The following is a 22,468-nucleotide window of genomic DNA, read 5'->3' on the forward strand; positions in this document are numbered from 1 at the left end:
CCTTATGCTAAATTCTTAACTCAGTGTAAGACCTTGGAGCAGCCATAGAGAAAAAGGGAGTGGGGTGGCATCAGGGCAGTTTGGGGGTGACTTAAGGAAGTCTAGCAAGTCTGGGAGCTGCAGGGGATCCTTGGGACGCAGGGAGGTGCTCCAGGCACAGAGGGAGGAGCAGGGCCTTCCACCCCCCCCCACCCGCCCTTCACCCCCCTTCACCGCAGAGACTGGGGCGGGCCAGGCGCCCCAGGAGGAGGCGGTGTCCCTGGCTCCCTGCCTGCCGGTGCAGGGCTGGACGGGCAGGGGCGGGGCTGGACTGGTATTATAAGAGGCTGTCAGGGCACCCAGCTAATGAGCTATCGCTCTGCTTGGCAGCTGGACGCTAGCAATAGTGCTCTCTGTTCCCAGCCAGCCCGCACGCTCCAGCCTGAGCAACCCCACTGTCCACCATCGAGATGGTCGCCCTGCCCACTGCCTGGTGCTCTGTTGCTCTGGCCCTGCTAGTGGCCCTGCACGAAGGTGAGCTGCCCTGGCTTTGGCTGCTGCTGCAGCCCTGGAAGGTGGTGGTGGGTAGGGGCTGTTCATTGGTGTCTCCCTACCCACCCCTGACTGTGGTGCCCCCTTCCACCCCTGTGTCTGCTGGTGGAGGGTTCTGCAAATGCAGAGCCTCTGCAGGCATAGGGCAGTTGCCAGCCCTTCCCAAACTGGCTGCTGGGGCTTCCCCAGGATGGCCCAGCGCTCCTGAGTGGCAAGGGTGCCAACTTCCTCAATTATGCAAAAGGAGGAGCCCAGCAGGTCCCCCCTCCCAGCTGTGCCAGGCACACTGACCCATCTCTCTCTCTCTCTCTCTCTCTCTCTCTCTCTCTCTTTCCCCTATGTGTACAGGCAAGAGCCAGTCTGCTGCCACCTCGGAGGAGCCTCCAGCACCCTCAGCTCGTGCCCGAGGTTCCCACCTGCGGCTACGTCGCTGTTCCTGTAATTCCTGGCTTGACAAGGAGTGTGTCTATTTCTGTCACCTGGACATCATCTGGGTGAACACTCCCGGGTAAGCAACCAGGGGATCCCAGCAAGACTGCCAGGAGAGGGAGCCAGGGGACTGGAGTGGGGAGCAACTGGCATGCCAGGGGACCTCTGGCACAGGAGAGCTCCCCCGAATGGAAGCCTAGGGCTAAACCATCCTTGGCAGTTACTGTTTCCATTGCTGCTGAGCACAGTAGAGAGGGTTGTCTCATGAGAATGCTTCCAATAATTTTTGCTTTGTTGTTGTTGTTGTTGTTAAGTGTTGGCTCCATTTCCTAGATAAGGGTGCTGAGGTTCAGAGAGGTGCCTCCCCAGAGATCACACAGGAAGGAACAGTCAGTGGGTGGCAACTCCATCTAGGTCTATGGATGCCAGAGCTCGCACCCACGCTGCCATGTTTTCTCTGCATGGTCTTCCAAGAATAATAGGATTCCTGCCAGAGCCCATGTCTTGTCTGGGCCAGGCCCTGTGCCAAGCCCTGCTCGTGCATTGACATCTCATGAACAACCCCCCCCCCATGCTCCCCATGAGGCGGGTACTACTGTTGTCCCCAAATGACAGATGTGAAGCTTTCCCCATGTCACCTGGCGGAGCCGGGTGGGAGCGAGCCCAGTGCTGCCTGTTCTGTCTGCACCCGCACTGCCTCCGGGCCACTGCATACTTCATGCAGAAGTCTTTCTGTGTGTGTGTGTGTGTGTGTGTGTGTGTGTGTGTGTGTGTGTGTGTGTGTGTGTGCTTTGTGTGTTTTCTTTCTCTCCTTCCCCAAATTGCAAGAGGCAAGAGAAGCCTTGCACGTAAGCTTGTGTGGAGCTAATCCGCATCCAAACACTCACTCAGGGCGGGAACCCTGCCAGTCCCTGCGTGCTGGGTCTACCTGGAGTCATTACCACTCCAACCACACCGTCTAAAATTAGCTCCAGCATTCGAAGGTTCTGGTCCAACCGGCCACAGGGCCCCTGCCCTACCCCTGACACATCTTGGCTAGGTTCTGAATCTGAAATCAATCCCACCTGAATTCACACATGCGCAGATACACATGTGCACACTTGCCAAGTTGAAGTCAAACCTCTGAGACTATTTTGCCACTGTTCTAGGGAGGTGGGAGGCAGGTGGGTACAACTACCCTGGGAGCCTCTGTGTTGACTCCTGAGAGCCAGGGCTTCCTCCCTTTCTCTGGGGCCAGCTGGCAGCCTCCTTTCAGAAGAGAACCAGCCTAGGTCCATCAGTTCCTCTTCCTGTCTGTGAGAGGAGAGAGGCTGTGGGGACATCCTGCTGAACAAGGGAGCACTTTGCCCTTCCTCCTCATGTGGGGAATCTTACAGGGGAGGAGGGGGATAAGGGACCCAGAGAGAATCTTGCTCAGGGAGGTATTTTTCAGAGCTTCCTGGCAGCTGGGGAAGACTTCTTCAGGTCAAAAACTAGTCATCTCTGGCTGTCACCCTAATGGCATTGGTGTCTGTCCCAGGATGCAGTGTGAACTGTCACAGCTCGGCAATGGTCATGGTTTATCTAACCCTCTGTCTCTCTTTTCCTCTTGCTCTCTCTCTCCCCTACAACCTTGCTGGCTGCTCGCCCACAGACAGACAGCTCCTTACGGCTTGGGAAACCCGCCAAGACGCCAGCGCCGCTCCCTGCCAAGACGTTGCGAGTGCTACAGCACCAGGGACTCCACCTGTGTCACCTTCTGCCATCAAAAGCCCTGGTAGGTGGGCACCCAGTATGCAGGGCTCAGGGGCTGTGGGGTCATGGGCACTGATAACCTGGACCCCCACACTGCTGGAAGGGAGGATCTGAGTCAACAGAGCACCAGCACTTAATGAGGAGAGCACTCCTCTTGTGGGCAGCATCCTACCCTGTAGGTAAACCACTACCTGGCTTGGGGCTTCAGAGACTCCTCAGTCCCAGCAGGAGCGGTTCTTCCCAGATGATAGTGCTGGTACCTCATATGCAGAGAGAGAACAAGAGCTGTCCCGTCAAACCACGCAGCTGGGCAGAAGGAGAGCTGGGGGGGGGCACTAGGCAACAGCACCACCACACAATGGTTAAGAGCACATGGCGTGAAGCGCAAGGACGGGTGTAAGGATCCTGGTTCGAGCCCCCGGCTCCCCACCTGCAGGAGAGTCGCTTCACAAGCGGTGAAGCAGGTCTGCAGGTGTCTATCTTTCTCTCCCTCTCTGTCTAACCCTCCTCTCTCCATTTCTCTCTGTCCTGTCTGGCAACAACAACAGCAATGACAACAGTAACAATAACAACAACAATGGCAACAAAAATATGGGGAAGAAGGCCTCCAGGAGCAGTAGCTTTGTAATGCAGGCACTGAGCCCCAGAGGTAACCCTGGAGGCAAAAAGAAAAAAAAAAAAGAGCTGGGCCTTCAGCTTTAGTCTGTCTTTCCAAGTCTGTTAGGCCTGGGATTCAGGCTTGAGGCTAAAGGGACTAAGAAGCTTTTTTACAAAGTAATATCTAGAGTGGGGTGGTCCTGTCACCATTGCAGGGTTGCTACAGGTAGCTGGGGTGAATCTGCCAAGACTCTGAATTCCCTGAGTCTCAGTGTCCCCATCTGTAAAAGGGATAGAAAATATTTCTCCTGCCTCCACTGGAAGCACTTAGGAAAAGCTGAAATGGGCTTTGCAGCTCAAGTCTTTGGTTCCTGTGATGGTTTACGAGAAACTCCTCCTCTGGGACTCAAGCCTGAGCTCCACCCCTGCCTCAGTTTCCTGCAAAAAAGCAGCTCTCAGCTGCAGGTGGACAGATTCTGGGAAGGCCAGCCTCCCAGTGGCCTCTCTTTCTGAGACTGAGAACACATTCCTGGTAGCTCAGTTTTCCTCAGTCTCCACCCCACCTAGGAAGGGAAGGATGCCAGGTGCATAGGCCTCGAAACAGATCTGCTCATGAGGGCAGGTGGGGTGGGAGGGGGCAGAGCTGGGCCTGCAGCCAGGTGGCCTCAGGGCCCTGGACAGCCCCTCACTTGGGCCCCAATGCTGTTACTTCAAGGCCTAAAGCTTCGGCAGTCCCAGGTGAAGGATCCCTTACAGACTTGCTCTGGACCAGCAAAACACAGACCACTGCAGGAGAGCTTCTCCGAAGGCTGAGGTAAGTGTCCTATGCTCCCAAACATCCACTGTAAGCCTTGACTTTCCCTTTAAGAGATGGGACTGGGTCCCCCTCCAAGCAATGAAGACAGTGGAGGCCCAGCAAAGGACCCACAGCTACTCATTCAGACTGTGGGTGGGGGTTTGGGGGGGGGGTCAGTATAATAGTCATGCAAAAAAACTTTTATGACTGAGGCTACAAAGTCCCAAGTTCAATACTCCACACCAGCATAAGTTCCAGACTCTCTATCTCTGTCTGTCTGTCTCTCTCATTAAAATAAAACAGACTGTGTTTGAATCAAGCATCTCCCACTGGCTGAGGTTCAGGGGGATGAGTAACCAGCCAGCTCCTACCTCAACCCCCAAATGCTTTCCCTCATGGCCTCAACTTGGTTGGCACTCAGGAGAAGCCAGGAAATATCCAACCAAGTAGACTTTCTAGTCATACAGCAGCATGGCTAAAGAGACATCTTCTGGAAACAGAACTCCCTGCTTGGAGTTTCAGAAAAGCTACCAGAAAAGCTTTGTGACCTTGGACTTGTCATTTAACTTCTCTGTGCTCCAGGTCCTATTTTTCAAACAGAAATGGCAGATGCAATCTGTTTATTAGGGTGATTATAAGGCTAGAAGAATTGGCAGCTCTAAGGTGTGCTGACAGACCTGGTGGCCAGGGCCCTCTGCCAGAGTCAGCCATTCCAGTCTCTGCCACTGAGGTTATAATGCCAAGGTCCAGTGTGGCCCTTCAGACATTTCCATTTTTGAAGGAAAGTTGAAACATAGGAAGTAGGCAGGCTGATGGGTTGGGCAGGCTTCAGCATGTTCTTAGGCATTGTCTCAGTGAAAAAAAAAAATACAAGATAAGATTTTGCAAGTGCATGGTACTTCATAGTGAGCAAAGGGTTTGCTTCAAGCCTCTGTGAATCCTCATGCCAACTTAAGCCTGGTTTAACTTTACAGGCCAAGAAAGAGCTCAGGGAGGTTGAGGCACTTGTCCAAGCTCCACAGTATGGGCTTCTAGCTCCCAGGCTGAGTGAGACCATCCAGGCCAGGGTCTCAGTCAAATTCAAAGGACAACTGGGCTCCATGTTTTTATCTCCGCTGGACCACAATGAGCTAAATCTTGCAGAATGGGGAGAATCTTGGCAAGTGGAGCTTGGGCAAGGGCTGATCATTAGTCTGTTCTTGGTCATCCTTTCGATAGTATTTCGATAGATGGTGAATATTGGCTTTTTCAAAGTCCCTGTAGGTATCGAGTTTCCTTGACCTAATCTGACTAGTTGGTGATGTGCAGACTTTTTATTTAGAGGGTTGGCTTGTGGCTGCCACACTATCCAGGGTTCTGGTTCCCATTACTACTGTTTCTCCCAGAATCCTGAGATACTGAATTGACCTTCTTACTTCTCAGGGACATTTTTGCAGCCAAGCGCAATTTCACAAGGCATCATCAGCAGAAGGCAACAAGGGATTCCGAATCCTCACACTCTAGGTGGAGGAAGAGATAGCGCTAAGAAGCTGGAGGAGCATTGGCAAGGAAGACTTTGTGGAAACAGGAGGAGAGGACCATCCCTGGACTTACAAGGGAACTACTGCCTGTTTTCTGGGCCAAGACCCTGGCTCTGGCCCATTGGGTCCACCTGCTGTGATTGGAATAAGCTCTGGCCTCTTTGCTTTGGCAAGGGAGCCTCATAAAGCTGCTGCTGTCCTCACACAGCCCAGGAAAGCCCGTGGAGCCGCCGTCCATGCTGACTCCAGGTCCAGGCCCTGCTGGAAGAAACTATATGGAGCTGCATACTAAGCCAGAGGCCTCACCCTGACATGCCAATCATCAGTCAGGTGGGAAGTGTAGGAATGGACAAAGTGCAAGGGTGCACGCTCATAGCAAAGCCAGGCCTGGAGGAGGAGTGGGTCTCCCTATGAGCAGGTGTCCTGACTGCCCCCCCATCTGCCCCCTCCAGCTCCCCTGCTCCAGAGTCTTTTTACCCTCCCCTGTCCTGGGGACACTCCTGGTGAGAAGGGCCTACTCTGCTTCATCTATCTGTATATAATTTATTTGCTCAAATTTGAGAAGTCCACTTATTTATTTTAATGTATTTTTTTAGACTCTCGACTATTTACCTGCAAATGTGTGTTTGTAATAAACATTGACATGGTCCTCTGGCATTTTGTCCTGGCAGAGGTGGGGAGAGGCTGCTGGTAGGAACTATGTGCAGTGCACTAACCCAGGGGCCTAGCCCTGAGATGCCAGCCATCAGCTAGGTAGGAAGTGCAGGAATGCATAGGGTGCAGGGGTTTCCTCTCAGAAAGGGGTTTCCAGGAAGTTAGGGGGTCACATGGAGGGAGAGAAATGGGTCTGTGGTTCCACACTCTTGCTGGCCTTCTCTGGGCTTTTGCCTATCTCATGCCCAAAAAGCCATTTGCAGCTTTGCTACCCAGAAGTCCAGCATCTACACCTTATACAGTCAGTAACCAACGGCTACATGTTTCCCAAAAGGATGCTTGGAAGGAACTGAGTCTATAATGATGTCAAGTCCTCCCTGAGGCCCAGTTGCCTGGACTTACTGTGAGGACTGGGATTGGTGAGATTCCAAGGCAGTGTCACCCTTGTGGCCAGTGATAGGTGCTATGGCAGAACCATGCCTAGCCCTGATCTTGCCCTTCATTGTGGAACTTGGATGCTGGCAGAGGCTCAGCACAGTGCTCCAGGATTGGCTTTCCAGCAGGCAGCAGCCAGGGCCACTCCTGTTGGTAGTCACCGAGACCCAGGGCTTCCATTTCTACTGAGATCCCATTGGGCCCCTCTTTGCCCTACTACCCCATGCTGGGAGTGACAGACTGTGCCTGGAGCTGTCTGTTGTCATCCTTTGTATTCTCCTCTTGCTTGTCCATGAAGCTAGCTCTGACCCTCTTTTGAAAGAAAAACACAGTGGCATGAATTAGTTTGCTACAGTACACCGACACCTTTCTCAGATTATTTTATGTCATCCTCACAAGGACCCTATGACATAGGTACTCTTATTACCCCCATTTTATAGATGAGAGGAGACAAGAAACTCTCTTAAAGTAACAGAGCAAGTAAGTGGTGGCATCAGGATTTGAACTGTAGAGCATGTGTACATGGGCGTGTGACACATGTTTGTCAACTAAATTCATGGTCACCACTGCAGTGACCTTGAACAAATCCCTTCTCATTCCTGAACCTCAGTGCTTTCATCTATAATGTGAGAAGCAGGTCACTCCACCTCATTGGGTTGATACAAATAATAAGCAGGTAAGTTACAGTGTTGATCTCCTAGGACTGACAAGAGGCCAAGGGGGCATATCAGGCACAGTTGCACAGTAAGGACCAGTCATAGAACTAAAGGACCTTAGAAGCTGAGATGGGGAGGAATGGTCAAAGAGAGGCTTCTGGGTGAAGGTTTTAGCTAGGGGCTGGGTGGTGGCTCACCTGGTTGAGTACACGTGTTACTATGCAAAAGGCCCCATATTCAAGCCCAGCCCCCACCTGCAGAAGAAAGCTTTGCAAGTGGTGAGGCAGGGTTGTAGGTGTCTCTCTCTCTCTCCCTCTCTATCTCCCCCCTACCCTCTCAATTTCTGGCAGTCTCTATCCAACAAATAAAAGTAAATAAAAAAATTTTAAGAAGTAAAATCAGAGGCCAGCAAGACAGTTCATTTAGTGTGCTTACTTTGTCATGGACACAACCCAAGTTCAAGTTCAGCCCCCACCACACAGAAGGAAGCTTCAGTGCTGTGGTGCCTTTCTCTCTGTCTCTGTCTTTCTGAGTAAAAAAGTTCACCTGTAATGGTGAAGCTCCAGTACCAGAACAAAAAACAAAAACAAAAGAAAAGAAGAAAGAAAGAAAAGCAGGAGAAAGTTTTAAGAAGGACAGATGAAGGACCAGCAGTGGGAATGACAAAGGAGGTCCCCACCAAGAAGCCCAGCCACTGGAGCATGGCCCTGGAGAAAATAGCAGGAGAGGAAGCCAGAGGAGCATTGAAGCCAAAGCAAGGAGTTGGGGCCTCCTCTAAGGACCATGGGTAATCTATGGAATGTCTGTTAGCAGCAGGGACCTGGTGAGAGCTAGACTTTGAAAACCTACCACTGGAAGGCTGGGTGTGCAGAGTATGAATGCGTGAGGAGATAGGCAGGAGGCAGGGAAGCAAGTTCATAGCCAGACCTTGGGGTTCATGGTGTGTTCTGGAAGCTGAAGATTGGTATAATGGGGTCCAGAGCCAGAGCTCACCTCCCAAACTCCACTGAGCCTAGTCCCAAGGGTATCTCACTTCCTAGAAGTCCAACATCCCATTTGAAAATGGCCCTGCTCCCTGGAAACCCCCCAAACAACAGCCAGCCAGCTGGGTGGGGCTACTCCAAGGTGGCAGGGGATGGTAAGGGCTTAGTCAAGATGTATCTGTCAAAGGCACAGGGAAACAGGTATCCAGTGAGCTTGGCACAGGCCCAAGTGGCCCTGGCCAGGGTTCAAAGTTTCACCTCTCAAATGATTAAGTAACAGAGGTGACTAAAAGGAATATAGGAGGCCCAGAGACAGGTGAAGGCTTGGTAACACCACATTGGATCCTGATCTTTGGGAGCTGGTGACTACTTCTGGCATGGCCCCTCACTTCAGGAATTGTATACTCCAATTACATCTCTCTCCACATGACAAGATATTTGTAGAGGCCAGGGGGTCATGAGCACCTAAAGTCTGTGCCTCTTTCTTTCTTTTCTTCTTTTCTTTCTTTCTTCCTTCTTCTTCTCCTTCTCCTTCTCCTTCTCCTTCTCCTTCTCCTTCTCCTTCTCCTTCTCCTTCTTCTTCTTCTTCTTCTTCTTCTTCTTCTTCTTCTTTTGCCTCCAGGATTGTTGCTGGGGCTCGGTGCCTGCACTATGAATCCACTGCTCCTGGAGGCCAGTTTTCCCATTTTTTTGTTGTGCTTGTTGTTGTTATTGTTTCCATTGATGTCGTTGTTGGATAAGACAGAGAAATCATAAACAGAAGTTGAGAAAGAATAACAGAAATAGAAACTCAAAGCAGGATCTGACTAAATTTGTAGTATGGCACCAATGTAAAAACCCTGGGTTGAGGATGAGGGTGGATGTTCAGTTTCATGGGGGGATGGGGAGATGGGATGGGACACAGTCTTTTGGTGGTGGGAATGGTGTTTATGTACACTCCTATTAATTTGTAGTCATAGAAATCACTAAGTAATATTAGAGGGAAAAAACTGATCGAATGTCTCAAACTTTTTAAAGCACAGACTGAGTCTTTTTAATACATAGGCTGAGTCTTTGATATGTTGACTCTCTTAAAAGCTTAGTCCAGGGAGAACAGAAGCAACCCGTGGTATAGCTATATACAAATAATGTCAAAGGACATAAAATATGGTGATGGTGTGTATGATACAGTAAATCCTAACAAAGGGATTTTTCAAAGTTAACCCAGTTGCCAAACAATGTGATTATAGCTATAACTAGCTATTTTCCTCTTAAACCCTAAGACAGCAGGAACCTCCCGCTTCCTCTATATTTCTCCCAGTTCTGGAACCTCTAGGGTGGGGCTCACTTTCCTGCATGCTTCTCTCAATCCATACCAAATGATATTGCATCCATTGATCCCAACCTAATCAATGCAATGAGTACCACCTCAGCATGCTTCACTTCAGACTGTGTCCAGAGATGTCAGGCATGGAATGTCAACCCTTCACCCTCATTACTTGGGTGAGACTTTTCCTTTCATAGTATTCTCTAATTCCATGCCAGGAGGTTCACTTCCTAACAAAGTCCCAAAACCTAGATATAGACCAGGTCCCATGAGATAGAGCATATGTTCACATGTATCCATAAATTAGGGCAAAATATACACCTGAAAGCAAAAGTACACAATAGTCTGTAGTGAGTATTAAGTTCATAATGAAATAGTGTCTACTTAGACTTAGATACCCTCCTCACCTACTTCCTATTACAGTTCTCTCACTCACTCCAAAGCTAACCTTAGCAAAGCAAGGACTGCAAAAGCTGAATAAGGGTACGAGACTGGCATACTTTAAGGATGACACTTTAGTCACTATCAGGCCATTCCATCAGTTGGGGCCCTATTCAGGGAGTCCTGAGATTCCCAAACAGACTTGATGGGCCTAGACCTTGAATAAATCCCTCTCTCCATTGTTACCAGTCATTTCTATCAGAAACAACAAAATAAACCCTTTTTATGGGCCTCTATAGGACCTTGCCCTCAACTTGGATCAACAATGGTAGAGAATGTTCCATCCTCTAAAGGGAGGATGGACAACATACTCTATGCTACACCTGAGGAAGATGGGTCGATATTGGGGCAGCATGGAATGCTCCTACTCATGACCACAGAATATGAGCTCAGATCTAGAGGGATGCGGAGGTCACATAGGTTCCTAAGCTGAATATGGGCCCCAGACCAAATCAAATTGATGGGGTTTACAGTCAACGACATTTATACCCCTTTCCCATATTAGGGAGCTACTCTCTTCCCTGATCTAGATTTCTGTTCCTTTTCCAGTCATGACATCATCTCCCCAGACAATAACTTGGATCCACTGGCATATCAGATTTTGGGCTCAAGGCCAAAAAGAAAAAGGAAAAAAAAACTAGTATAGCCACAGGCCCTTTGGAATATAACTAAAATATGCCTACTAGCTATCTAGTAGCTGTACCCCTCTTATCCTATGGTTTTGTCAATGTTTCCTTTTTATAAATAAAAAAATTTTTTTTAATAATAGAGAATATGCCAATGGACAGTATGAGATACAGAACTCTGGTGGTGGGAATTATATGGAATTGTGTCCATCTTATTCTAATATATTTTAAATCATTAGTAAATCACTAATAAGAATAAATAAAATAAAATAAAAAGACTGAAGAAAAAAGACAGAGATAAATCTATAGAGAAGGAGAGACAGGGAAGGAGAGAGACAGATAGACACTGCAGACCTGCTTCACCACTTGTGAAGCGACCTCCCTGTAGGTGGGGAGCCAGGGGCAGCTTCTTGCGCTTTTGTACCATGTGCACTTAACCTGCTGCGCTACCACTTGACCCCCCACTTTCTTTTTTTATTGATTTAATAATGATCAACCATAGGGCAAGAGGAGTACACTTCCTACCACCAGAGTTCTACATCCCATCTCCTCCACTGGAAGCTCTCCTATTCTTTATCCCTCTGGGAGCATGGACCTTGGATTGTTTGTGCCTGTTTTTAAACTTCATTCCAGATAGCTGGGGCTCCAGAAATGTGGGCAAAGGTGGGACAGAGTTTGGGAAGAAGCAGAGAAAGATTTGCAAGTGACAGCTACCCAGTTGCATGATGCCCTGGGAGGGAGGGTGTCAAAATTAGAGGGTGTTTATTTTCTCCTTGTTCTTCCCTTTGCAACCTTTTCCACAGATACTTAGGTTTTGCCAAGGCAGTCTGAGTCCATTTTGTGTGCCTTTGGACTTGACTAGGAAGAGAGACGCCAAAAGGAGGTACAGGGTCACCTAATTTATTGGGGTCACACACAGAGATGAAGTGGATCCAGAGGGTCATTGGGTCCCAGGTCCAGGATTTTGCTGCCAGACACAAATTCCAGAAGCATGGCTACAGTCCAGACCACACCTCCCCTCCCCAGGTTCCCTCTTCCCTCCTCTCCCTGCACAGGTAAGACCCTCTGAGGAATGTGCTGCTCTCTTTCTAGCTAAAAATAGAGAGCAGGTTGCTGGCTTTTAAGTTCTGAAAAGTCATTTCCCTATCAATAAATCATTGGAATGTGACCATCCATTCATTCAACAATTACCAAACAATCACCGAGTCTCTCTGAGCCTCTCCTAAGCAAGACAGACACAACCTCGCCCTCCCAGGCCAAGAGGACAGCACTTCAAGAAAACACTGTTACGTATTAAGATGGAAATAACAGTTCACATTTATCTCTCGTTCACCAAGCCCTCTCCGCCTATTAATTCCTTGATTCCTTCTAGCAGCCTTAGTCAGCCTGCCCTTTTATTTATGATTACCTGTTTCATAGAAAAGGTAAATGAGTAACGCTGTGCAACTTAATCAAAGACATTCAGTTAGTATATGGAAGAGGTGGGATTTAAATCTCAGTCTCTAAACTTCTATCTTGCTTGTTTAATTTCCTCATAAGTTACACTGGGAAGGAATTTGTGGGGTTGAGGATCCCAGGATGCCTTCCTGGAGGAGGTGACATCTAGGTCAAGTTCATGGAAATCAGTCAAATGTAGAAAGAGTGAGACAATGAGGGAAAGCATAGGTGAAGCCTTTGCAGTGAAGGAAGCTATTCTCAGCCCCTTGCAGAGAAAAAATAAGTGGCACAGGGATGGCTAAAGAGGGAACAGGCCAGAATGGGCAGTGCCTTCCAGAGTGCCTGGTAGGTAAGGTGGAGCCTGCAAGTAGGGTGATACACAGCAGTCGTCACCTCCACCACAACCTCAGACAAGATCTTCCAAAGGAGATTATCCCCATGTCAGAAATGCCTCCAGTTTATGCATCATGCCTAGGGAGTCAGTCACACGTGCTTCCCTTAAGGGTCTCCCTGGCTGTCAGAGCAAACGGACTGTGTCGGACTCTGGTAGAGAGGAAGTGTCTGGCTGCTGAGGAGGGTTTGCATGTGCTGGGATGAGGGGAAGGGCATCACAGCATAGGAGAATCCAGGAATAGTGGGGGTAGGGCTGGGAATGAGACCCAAAGCCAGTGCTCTGTGTTTGAATGGGAGTCAGTGAAATCGGCTGAGCAGGAAAAGCCCTGCTGATGGGAGCCGGCCCTGGGGGAATGACTGACTTCTCATAGCCCAGCCCTGTGGGCTCCCAGCTCCTGAGGGCTCTCTACACTTTCTTCCACACCCCAAACCCCACCTCAGTCTCTCTCAGTGAAGAATGGTGTGGATCTCGCCTTGGCCTGCCAGGGACCTGAGCCAAGCGCCCTCAGCAGCTCTGAAGGGGGCCCTGTGCAGGCCCGCCAGAAACCCTGAAGAGGAATGTGGCCTAATTAATTCTCCGAAACTCAGAAGGCCTCGCCTTGTGAGAGCAGCTGCCAGGACAGGCCTGTGAGCACGCCAGCAACCCAGCCTGTCCATCACTCAGTGTCAGAGAGTGAGGGGGACAGCAGCAGGCAGGGAGCAGAGAGACAGGGACCTGGGGGCCTGCTCTTGCCTCCAGGCCTGCACATGTCCCCAGGCAAGGCTAATCAAACCATAATCATAACAGTCCACAAACCTGGAGGGCTGACAGCATTTAGGCTCCCTGCTACATGCACTCTACTCACTTGTTTGACCATTTATAAGATCCAGAGAGGTAAGTGCTGCTATCATCTCCATTGACAGGTGAGGAAGCAGACTGGGAGAGGGGACTTCCTGGGCTAGGGTCATGCAGCCAGAAAGTGCAGGGAAGGAAGCAGGTGGGGTGGAAATCTATGCACTCCAAGAGCCTGTGGCACAGCCGCCACGTTGGGCCAACTCAGAAATTGGGCCTTTGGGGAGGGGTCCCTGAGATTGAAAGATGTGATGACCTGCAGGGGATAGACCAGCTCCAGGCCTCTGTTTGAATTGCCTCTTTCAGAGGCCCCAGAGGCTCTTCTCTACCTGGACAGCAGGCCACCTTTGGGGGGGACCCACCTGAGAGAGTGACCACTCTGCCATGTATGTGACTCCCAAATTCAAGCTTCCTGTATCCCTCAAGGGTGGACTAAAGCACTAGGTCTGTGCTAAGGTTTTTCTCTCCCTCTCTCCCTCTCTCCCCCTCACATCTACCTTTCTACCTGAAAAAGTTGATCTGGAGCAGTAAAATCCAGGCAATGATCAAAATAAAATTCCAAAGTAAGATTTTATTCATGGCTACACAATATATTATCATAAGACTATTCCATATGTATTTGTTATCGTATGTATACAAACACACACACATATACATGTCACTTGCTGCAGGCTGGGCTGGGACGGAGGGCGGGGCAGAGGTAGGGAAAGCACCCATGTAGCTTCAGGCCAAACACCCAAGGATCCCTCCTTAATTTTTTTATAAAGACAGAGAGCCATCAAAGTATAGAGAGGCAGAGAGAGAGAGAGAGAGAGAGAGAGAGAGAGAGGCTGTAACGCTGAAGCTTCCTGCAGTGCAGCTGAAACCTGGGTCACACATATGGCAGAATAATACCCTGTCCAAGTGAGCTATTTCACCAGCCCCCTCCTTACAACTTTTACATATATTTTTTTAAAGATTTAGTTTTGTTTATTTTATGAGAAGAGACAGAGAAAGAGAGAGAGAGAGAGAGAGAAAGAGACAGAGACCTATGCAGTACTATGAAGCAGACCAGAGGTCTCAGGCTAGCAAGTCCTGTGTTCTGTCCACTTTGCCACCTCCTTCCCCAGCCTCTCATTACGACTTGATGCTTGTGGTGAGCCTGCTAGATGGGGGTCCTCCCTGGTTAGCAGGAGACTGCGAACATACACACAGACAAGGGTACCCCTGTTTGCAAAAGGTATGCTTGTTTGTGCAGATGGGGATACTTTCTGCATTTACAGGCATTTTGGTTTGTTTCACACGTGGCAAGTAACCATGCACACCCATGTGTGTGTACGTCACTATATACACATATGCACAACTGTCAATGCCTCGGAGCAAAAGGTCTTTGCACGGTAGTGGCTGCTCAGATGTGTGTGAACTCGTGATCCTACCTACATGTGTGTTCACGTGAGAGGACGCAGGTATGCCTGCTGGAAGCATGTGCATGTCCAGGGATATGAACGTGCCCACAGGCATGTATCTATTTGTATCTGAGTATGTGTGAGACCAAGTACTGACACAATGTACAGGCGTAGATGGGGTCTGCTCGCTCCCATGTGGACCTACAAGGGCCTCCATGAGTGTGTGAAAATACAGGAGTGTGACTGTTTTCAGATGTGAATACACACAGGTATGTACCTGCACCCCCAGAAGTCAGTGTTGTTTCAGTCTATCAACCATGGCAGTGCAGGACTCGTCCCTACCTCTTTCTGTTTTCACACCCAGGAATAAGAGGAGAGACATTGTCACTGCATTAACTCTGCGTATCCTGTTTCTTCAGGTAAATGGCTTTGGTAATGAGGAAGCTGTTGTATACTTTATTCTTTTTTTATTAGTGGTTTAATAATGATGAACAGGATTGTAGAGTAAGAGGGGTTCCATTCCATACAATTCCTACCACCAGAGGTCTGTATCCCATCCCCTATTCTTTATCCCTCTAGGAGTATAGACCTTTATGGGGTTCAGAAAGTGGAATGTCTGGCTTCTGTAATTGCTTCTCCACTGGACATGGGCATTGATAGGTTGATCCACACCCACAACCTATTTCTTTTTTTTTTACATTTATTTATTTATGTTATTATTATTATTTTATTTATTATTTTTTATTTAATTTTTTATTTATAGAAAAGAAACATTGACTAAACATAGGGGTACAACTTCACACAATTCCCACCACCAGAACTCTGTATCCTATCCCCTCCCCTGATAGCTTTCCTATTCTTTAACCCTCTGGGAGTATGGACCCAAGGTCATTGTGGGTTGCAGAAGGCTGAAGGTCTGGCTTCTGTAATTACTTCCCCACTGAACATGGGCATCGATAGGTCAATCCATACTCCCAGCCTGCCTCTCTCTTTCCCTAGTAGGGAAGGGATCTGGGGAAGTTGAGCTCCAGGACACATTGGTGGGGTTGTCTGTCCGAGGAAGTCTGGTCAGCATCCTGCTAGCATCTGGATCCTGGTAGTTGAAAAGAGAGTTAACATACAAAGCCAAACAATTTGTTGACCAATAATGGACCTAAAGACTGGAATAGTGCAGAAGAAGAGTTGGGGGGGGTCTCCATTTTGTAGATAGCTAGTAGGCATATTTTAGTTATATCCCAAAGGGCCTTTGGCTATAGTGGGGTTTTTTTGTTTGTTTGTTTGTTTTGGCTTGAGCCTGAAATCTGATCCAAGTTGTTGTCTGGGGAGATGATGTCATGGCTGGAAGAAGGACCAGAAAGTTGCATCAGGGAAGAGAGTAGCTCCCAAATATGGGAAAGGTGTATAAATATTGTTGATTGTAAACCCCATCAATTTGATATGATCTGGGACCCATATTCTGGTCATAAGTAGTAATGTTCCAAGCTGCCCCAATACCAGGACCCATCTTCCTCAGGTGTAGCATAGAATATATTGTCCAGCCTTCCTTCGGAGGATGGAACATTATCTACCATTGTTGATCCAAGTTGAGGGCAAGGTCCTATGCGTGCTCACAAAGGGGTCTATCCCACTGCCTATTTCTATCTTTCCCTAGTGAGGTAGGGCTTTGGGAGGTGGGGTTCCAGGACACATTGGTGAGGTCATCTGCCCAGGAAAATCAGGTTGGTGACATGGTAGCATCTGCAATTTGGTGGCTAAAAAGCATCAAGTTATAAATCATAACAAATTGTTTAATAATCAAGAATCTAAAAGTAAGAATATATATTTGGGGTCTACATGTTGGAAGAAGCTAGGAAGTCTATTTTAGGTATATTCCTCTGGGCCCATGACATTGCTAATTTTTGCCTGAGTCCAACAGCTAATATCCAGGTGGGCTGAAAGTATTGTCTGTGGAGATGGTGTCAGAGTTGAGAATAGGACTAGAAAGCTGGATCAAGGTAGCTCCCATATATGGGAAAATTATATACATACCTTTAACTATAAACCCCATCGATCTGATCTGGGACCCATGTCTATGCATATTTAGCACAGTAGCCTGTGTAACCTCTGTATCCCTGTCAGTCTGAGCTCACATTCCATTTTCACAACTGGGAACATTCTAGGCTGCATTCATTTCAGGACCAGTTTTTCTCAAATAGCTGAGTATTTTTTTAAATTTCTTTATTGGGGGATTAATGTTTTACAGTCAACAGTACAATACAATAGTTTGTACATGCATAACATTTCTACATAAGAATACAACTCCCACTAGGTCCTCCTCTGCCATCATATTTCAGGACCTGAACCCTCCCCCTTACCCCAGAGTGCAATACACCAACTCCAGTTCAAGTTCTGCTTAGTGTTTTCCCTTCTGATCTTGTTTTTCAACTTCTGCCTATGAGTGAGATCATCCCATATTCATCCTTCTGTTTCTGATTCATCTCACTTAACATGTTATCTTCGAGCTCCATCCAAGATGGGATAAAGAAGGTGAATTCACCATGAACTTGAGACTTTGGAGCCTCAGGAATAATACTCTCTTTGCCATCTACCATTATGCCATCTACCCCTGTTGACCCCTCGCCCACCCCCCCTCACCCCAGAGTCCTTTACTTTGGTGCAATACACCAGAACCAGTCCAAGTTCTGCTTTGTGTTTTGTTCAACTTTTGTTTTAATTGGATTCATTTCATTGAGGGTGCCCTTAAAATTTGGATGGAAAAGAACTCTGCCAATATTTTCCTCTAAGTATTTGATAGTTTCTGAACTAACATCCAAGGGGTGTTGAAATCCCCTACTGTTAATGTGTTGCTATTAATTTATCACTGTATTCCTTTCAGTAGATGTTTGATGTGTTTAGATGGTCTCTCATTGGGTGAATAAATGTTAATAATCATTAATACTTCTTGATTGACTGATCCTCTAAGCCTTAAGTAATGTCCATCCCTGTCTTTTAAATTTTAACTTGTGGGGCCGGGTGGTGGCACACATGGTTGAGCACACATGTTATAGTGTACAAGGACACAGGTTCGAGCCCCCAGTCCCCACCTGTAGCAGGAATGCTTTGCAAGAAGTGAAGCAGTGTTGCCGGTGTCTCTCTGTCTCTCCTTCTCTATCACCCCCTTCCCTCTTGATTTCTGGCTATCTCTATCCAGTAAATAAAAAATAAATATAATTTAAAAATTAAAAAAAGAATATCTAAAATAAATAAATAAATTTTTATTTGTTTTAATATCTATCCTGTCAGATTGAGAATAGCTGTTCCTGCCCTTTTTTGTGGTCCATTGGCTTGTATGGTAGTTTTCCATCCTTTCACTTAGAGTCTGTGTTTGTCTTGTTGAGTTAGGTGGGATTCCTGCAGACAATATATGGTTGGATTGCGTTTTCTGATCCATCTTCCTACTCTATGCCTTTTAATAGGTGAATTCAGGCTATTGAAATTTATTGATAATATAGAATGAAGATAATTTAATGCCATTCTTCTAAAATTGTAGAGTGTTCTGATATATGGCATGTTTATAATATGATTGTTTATAAGAAACTTTTCAGAACTTCTTATAGGGCAGACTTAGTGACAGCTGATTCCTTCAACTATTGCCTGTCTGAGAAAATTTTTATGACTCCATCTAGTTTGAATGACAGTCTAACAGGATACAGTAGTCTCCGCTGAAAGCCTTTCTCATTGAGCACTCGATAGATATCTTGCCATTCTCTTCTGGCTGTTAGTGTTTGGGTGGAAAAATCTGCTGTTAATCTTTTTTTTTTTTTTATTTTTTTATTTAAGAAAGGATTAATTAACAAAATCATAGGGTAGGAGGGGTACAACTCCACACAATTCCCACCGCCCAATCTCCATATCCCACCCCCTCCCCAGTAGCTTTCCCATTCTCTATCCCTCTGGGAGCATGGACCCAGGGTCATTGAGGGTTGCAGAAGGTAGAAGGTCTGGCTTCTGTAATTGCTTCCCCACTGAACATGGGCGTTGACTGGTCGGTCCATACTCCCAGTCTGCCTCTCTCTTTCCCTAGTAGGGTGGGTCTCTGGGGAAGCTGAGCTCCAGGACACATTGGTGGGGTCTTCAATCCAGGGAAGCCTGGCTAGCATCCTGATGGCATCTGGAACCTGGTGACTGAAAAGAGAGTTAATATACAAAGCCAACAAATTGTTTTTTTTTTTTTATTTAAGAAAGGATTAATTAACAAAACCATAGGGTAGGAGGGGTACAAATCCACACAATTCCCACCGCCCAATCTCCATATTCCACCCCCTCCCCCGATAGCTTTCCCATTCTCTATCCCTCTGGGAGCATGGACCCAGGGTCATTGTGGGTTGCAGAAGGTAGAAGGTCTGGCTTCTGTAATTGCTTCCCCGCTGAATATGGGTGTTGACTGGTCGGTCCATACTCCCAGTCTGCCTCTCTCTTTCCCTAGTAGGGTGGGTCTCTGGGGAAGCTGAGCTCCAGGACATATTGGTGGGGTCTTCAATCCAGGGAAGTCTGGCCGGCATCCTGATGACACCTGGAACCTGGTGACTGAAAAGAGAGTTAACATACAAAGCCAAACAAATTGTTGAGCAATCATGGACCCAAAGCTTGGAATAGTGGAGAGGAAGTGTTAGGGAGGGTACTCACTGCAAACTCTAGTATACTTCTGCTTTCTTACTTTGGTGCCATACTCCAAACTCAGTCAATTTCTGCTTTGCGTTTCTACTTCTTTTTTTTTTTTACATGCATAACATTCCCCAGATTCCCATTTAACAATACAACCCCCACTATTTCATTCATCATTTTTCATGGACCTGTATTCTCCCCACCCACCCACCCACCCCAGAGTCTTTTACTTTGGTGTAATACTCCAATTCCATTTCAGGTTCGACTTCTGTTTTCCTTTCTAATCTTGTTTTCAACTTCGGCCTGAGAGTGAGATCATCCCATATTCATCCTTCTGCTTCTGACTTATTTCACTCAACATGATTTTTTCAAGGTCCATCCAAGATCGGCTGAAAACAGTGAAGTCACCATTTTTTATAGCTGAGTAGTATTCCATTGTGTATATATACCACAACTTGCTCAGCCACTCATCTGTTGTTGGACAGCTGGGTTGCTTCCAGGTTTTGGCTATTACAAATTGTGCTGCCAAGAACATATGTGTACACAGATCTTTTTGGATGGATGTGTTGGGTTCCTTAGGATATATCTCCAGGAGGGGAATTGCAGGGTCATAGGGTAGGTCCATTTCTAGCCTTCTGAGAGTTCTCCAGACTGTTCTCCACAGAGGTTGGACCAACTGACATTCCCACCAGCAGTGCAGGAAGGTTCCTTTGACCCCACACCCTCTCCAGCATTTGCTGCTGTTACCATTTCTGATGTGTGACATTCTCACAGGAGTGAAGTGATATCTCATTGTTGTCTTGATTTGCATTTCTCTGACAGAGACTTGGAGCATTTTTTCATGTGTTTCTCGGCCTTTTGGATCTCTTCTGTGGTGAATATTCTGTCCAAGTCCTCCCCCCATTTTTGGATGGGGTTATTTGTTGTCTTGTTGTTGAGTCTGGCTAGCTCTTTATATATGTTGGTTATTAAACTCTTATCTGATGTATGGCATGTAAAGATCTTCTCCCATTCTGTGAGGGGTCTCTTGATTTGGGTAGTGGTTTCTTTTGCTGTGAAGAAGCTTTTTAATTTGATGTAGTCCCATAGGTTTATACTTGCCTTAGTCTTCCTTGTAATTGGATTCATTTCATTGAAAATGTCTTTAAAATTTATGCGGAAAAAAGTTCTGCCAATATTTTCCTCTAAGTATCTGATAGTTTCTGGTCTAACATCCAAGCCCTTGATCCACTTGGAATTTACTTTTGTATTTGGTGAAATACAGTGATTCAGTTTCATTCTTCTGCATGTTTCAACCCATTGTTTCCAACACCATTTGTTGAAGAGAATCTGCTTTCCCCATGTAATAGTCTGGGCCCCTTTGTCAAAGATTAGATGTTCATACGTGTGGGGCCTCATTTCTGGGCTCTCAATTCTATTCCACTGGCCAGTGTGTCTGTTCATGTTCCAGTACCAAGCAGTTTTGATGACAATGGCCTTATAATACAGTTTGAGATCTGGGAGTGTGATGCCTCCGGTTCTGTTCTTTTTTCTCAAGATTGTTTCGGCAATTCTAGGTCTTTTCTGGTTCCAGATAAACATTTGTAGCATTTGTTCTATTCTCCTAAAAAATGTGCTTGGGATCTTGATGGGGATAGCATTAAATTTGTAGATGGCTCTGGGTAATATATTCATTTTGATGATGTTAATTCTTCCAACCCATGAACATGGAATATCTTTCCACTTCTTTGTGTCTTTTTCAATTTCTTTGAGTAGTGACTCATAATTTTCAGTATACAAGTCTTTCACTTCTTTGGTTAGGTTTACTCCTAGATATTTTATAGTTTTTGTTGCTATAGAAAAAGGAACTGATTTCTGGATTTCAATTTCTTCTAACTTAGTGTTTGCATAGAGGAATGCCACTGACTTTTGAATGTTAATTTTATAGCCTGACACATTACTGTATTGCCTGATGATTTCCAAAAGCTTCTTGCTGGATTCCTTAGGTTTTTCCATGTATACTATCATGTCATCTGCAAATAAGGAGAGTTTGACTTCTTCTCTTCCAATCTGTATGCCTTTAATTCCTTGCTCCTGCCTGATTGCTATGGCAAGAACTTCCAACACTATGTTGAATAGTAATGGTGATAGTGGGCAGCCCTGTCTAGTACTGATCTGAGGGGAAATGCTTCCAGTTTTTCACCATTGAGTATGATGTTGGCTGTAGGTTTGCTATATATAGACTCCACTATCTTCAGGAATTTTCCATCTATTCCCATTTTTTGTAGTGTTTTGATCATAAAGGGATGTTGTATTTTGTCAAAGGCTTTCTCTGCATCTATTGATATGACCATGTGGTTTTTGGTCTTGCTTTTGTCGATGTGGTGGATCACATTGATTGATTTACGTATATTAAACCAACCTTGCATGCCTGGGATAAACCCCACTTGGTCATGATGAACAATTTTTTTGATATATTGCTGTATCCAGTTGGCTAGAATTTTGTTCAATATTTTTGCATCTATGTTCATCAGAGATATTGGTCTGTAGTTTTCTTTTTTGGTTGTGTCCCTGTCTGCTTTTGGTATCAGGGTGATGTTGGCTTCATAGAAGCTGGCAGGGAGTATTCCAGTGTCTTCAATCTTCTGGAAAACTTTTAAAAGTAGAGGCATTAGTTCTTCTTTGAAGGTTTTGTAGAATTCATTTGTAAAACCATCTGGTCCAGGACTTTTATTTTTGGGGAAATTTTTGATAACTGTTTCAATTTCATTAGCTGTGATGGGCCTGTTCATGTTATCCACTTCCTCTTTACTTAGTTTTGGAAGTTGGTAGGTATCTAGGAAATCATTCATTTCTTCCAGGTTCTCTAGCTTGGTGGCATATAGTTGTTCATAGAAGCCTCGCATGATATGTCGAATTTCTGCAGTGTCTGTTGTGATTTCTCCTCTTTCATTTACTATCCGATTTATTTGGGTCTTCTCCCTTTTTAGTTTTGTGAGTATGGCTAAATGTTTGTCGATTTTGTTAACTCTTTCGAAGAACCAACATTTTCTTTCATTGATCTTTTGTATGGTTTTCCTATTCTCAATG

The 22,468-nt window shown here is 46.5% G+C and overlaps 1 protein-coding gene across 1 annotated transcript; it reads left to right on the plus strand.

Moving 5' to 3' along the window:
• The first annotated feature begins 347 nt into the window (after window positions 1–347).
• Window positions 348–6,262, plus strand: EDN2 (endothelin 2). Its single transcript, XM_007526109.2, has 5 exons — window positions 348–513; window positions 880–1,039; window positions 2,594–2,716; window positions 4,007–4,105; window positions 5,510–6,262. The coding sequence occupies exons 1-5, from the start codon at window positions 450–452 to the stop codon at window positions 5,604–5,606; spliced, it is 543 nt and encodes a 180-aa protein (XP_007526171.1). The 5' UTR covers window positions 348–449; the 3' UTR covers window positions 5,607–6,262.
• The last annotated feature ends 16,206 nt before the right edge of the window (window positions 6,263–22,468 follow it).

The sequence above is a fragment of the Erinaceus europaeus genome, chromosome 13 (assembly GCF_950295315.1).
Source record: "Erinaceus europaeus chromosome 13, mEriEur2.1, whole genome shotgun sequence".
NCBI lineage: Eukaryota > Metazoa > Chordata > Mammalia > Eulipotyphla > Erinaceidae > Erinaceus > Erinaceus europaeus.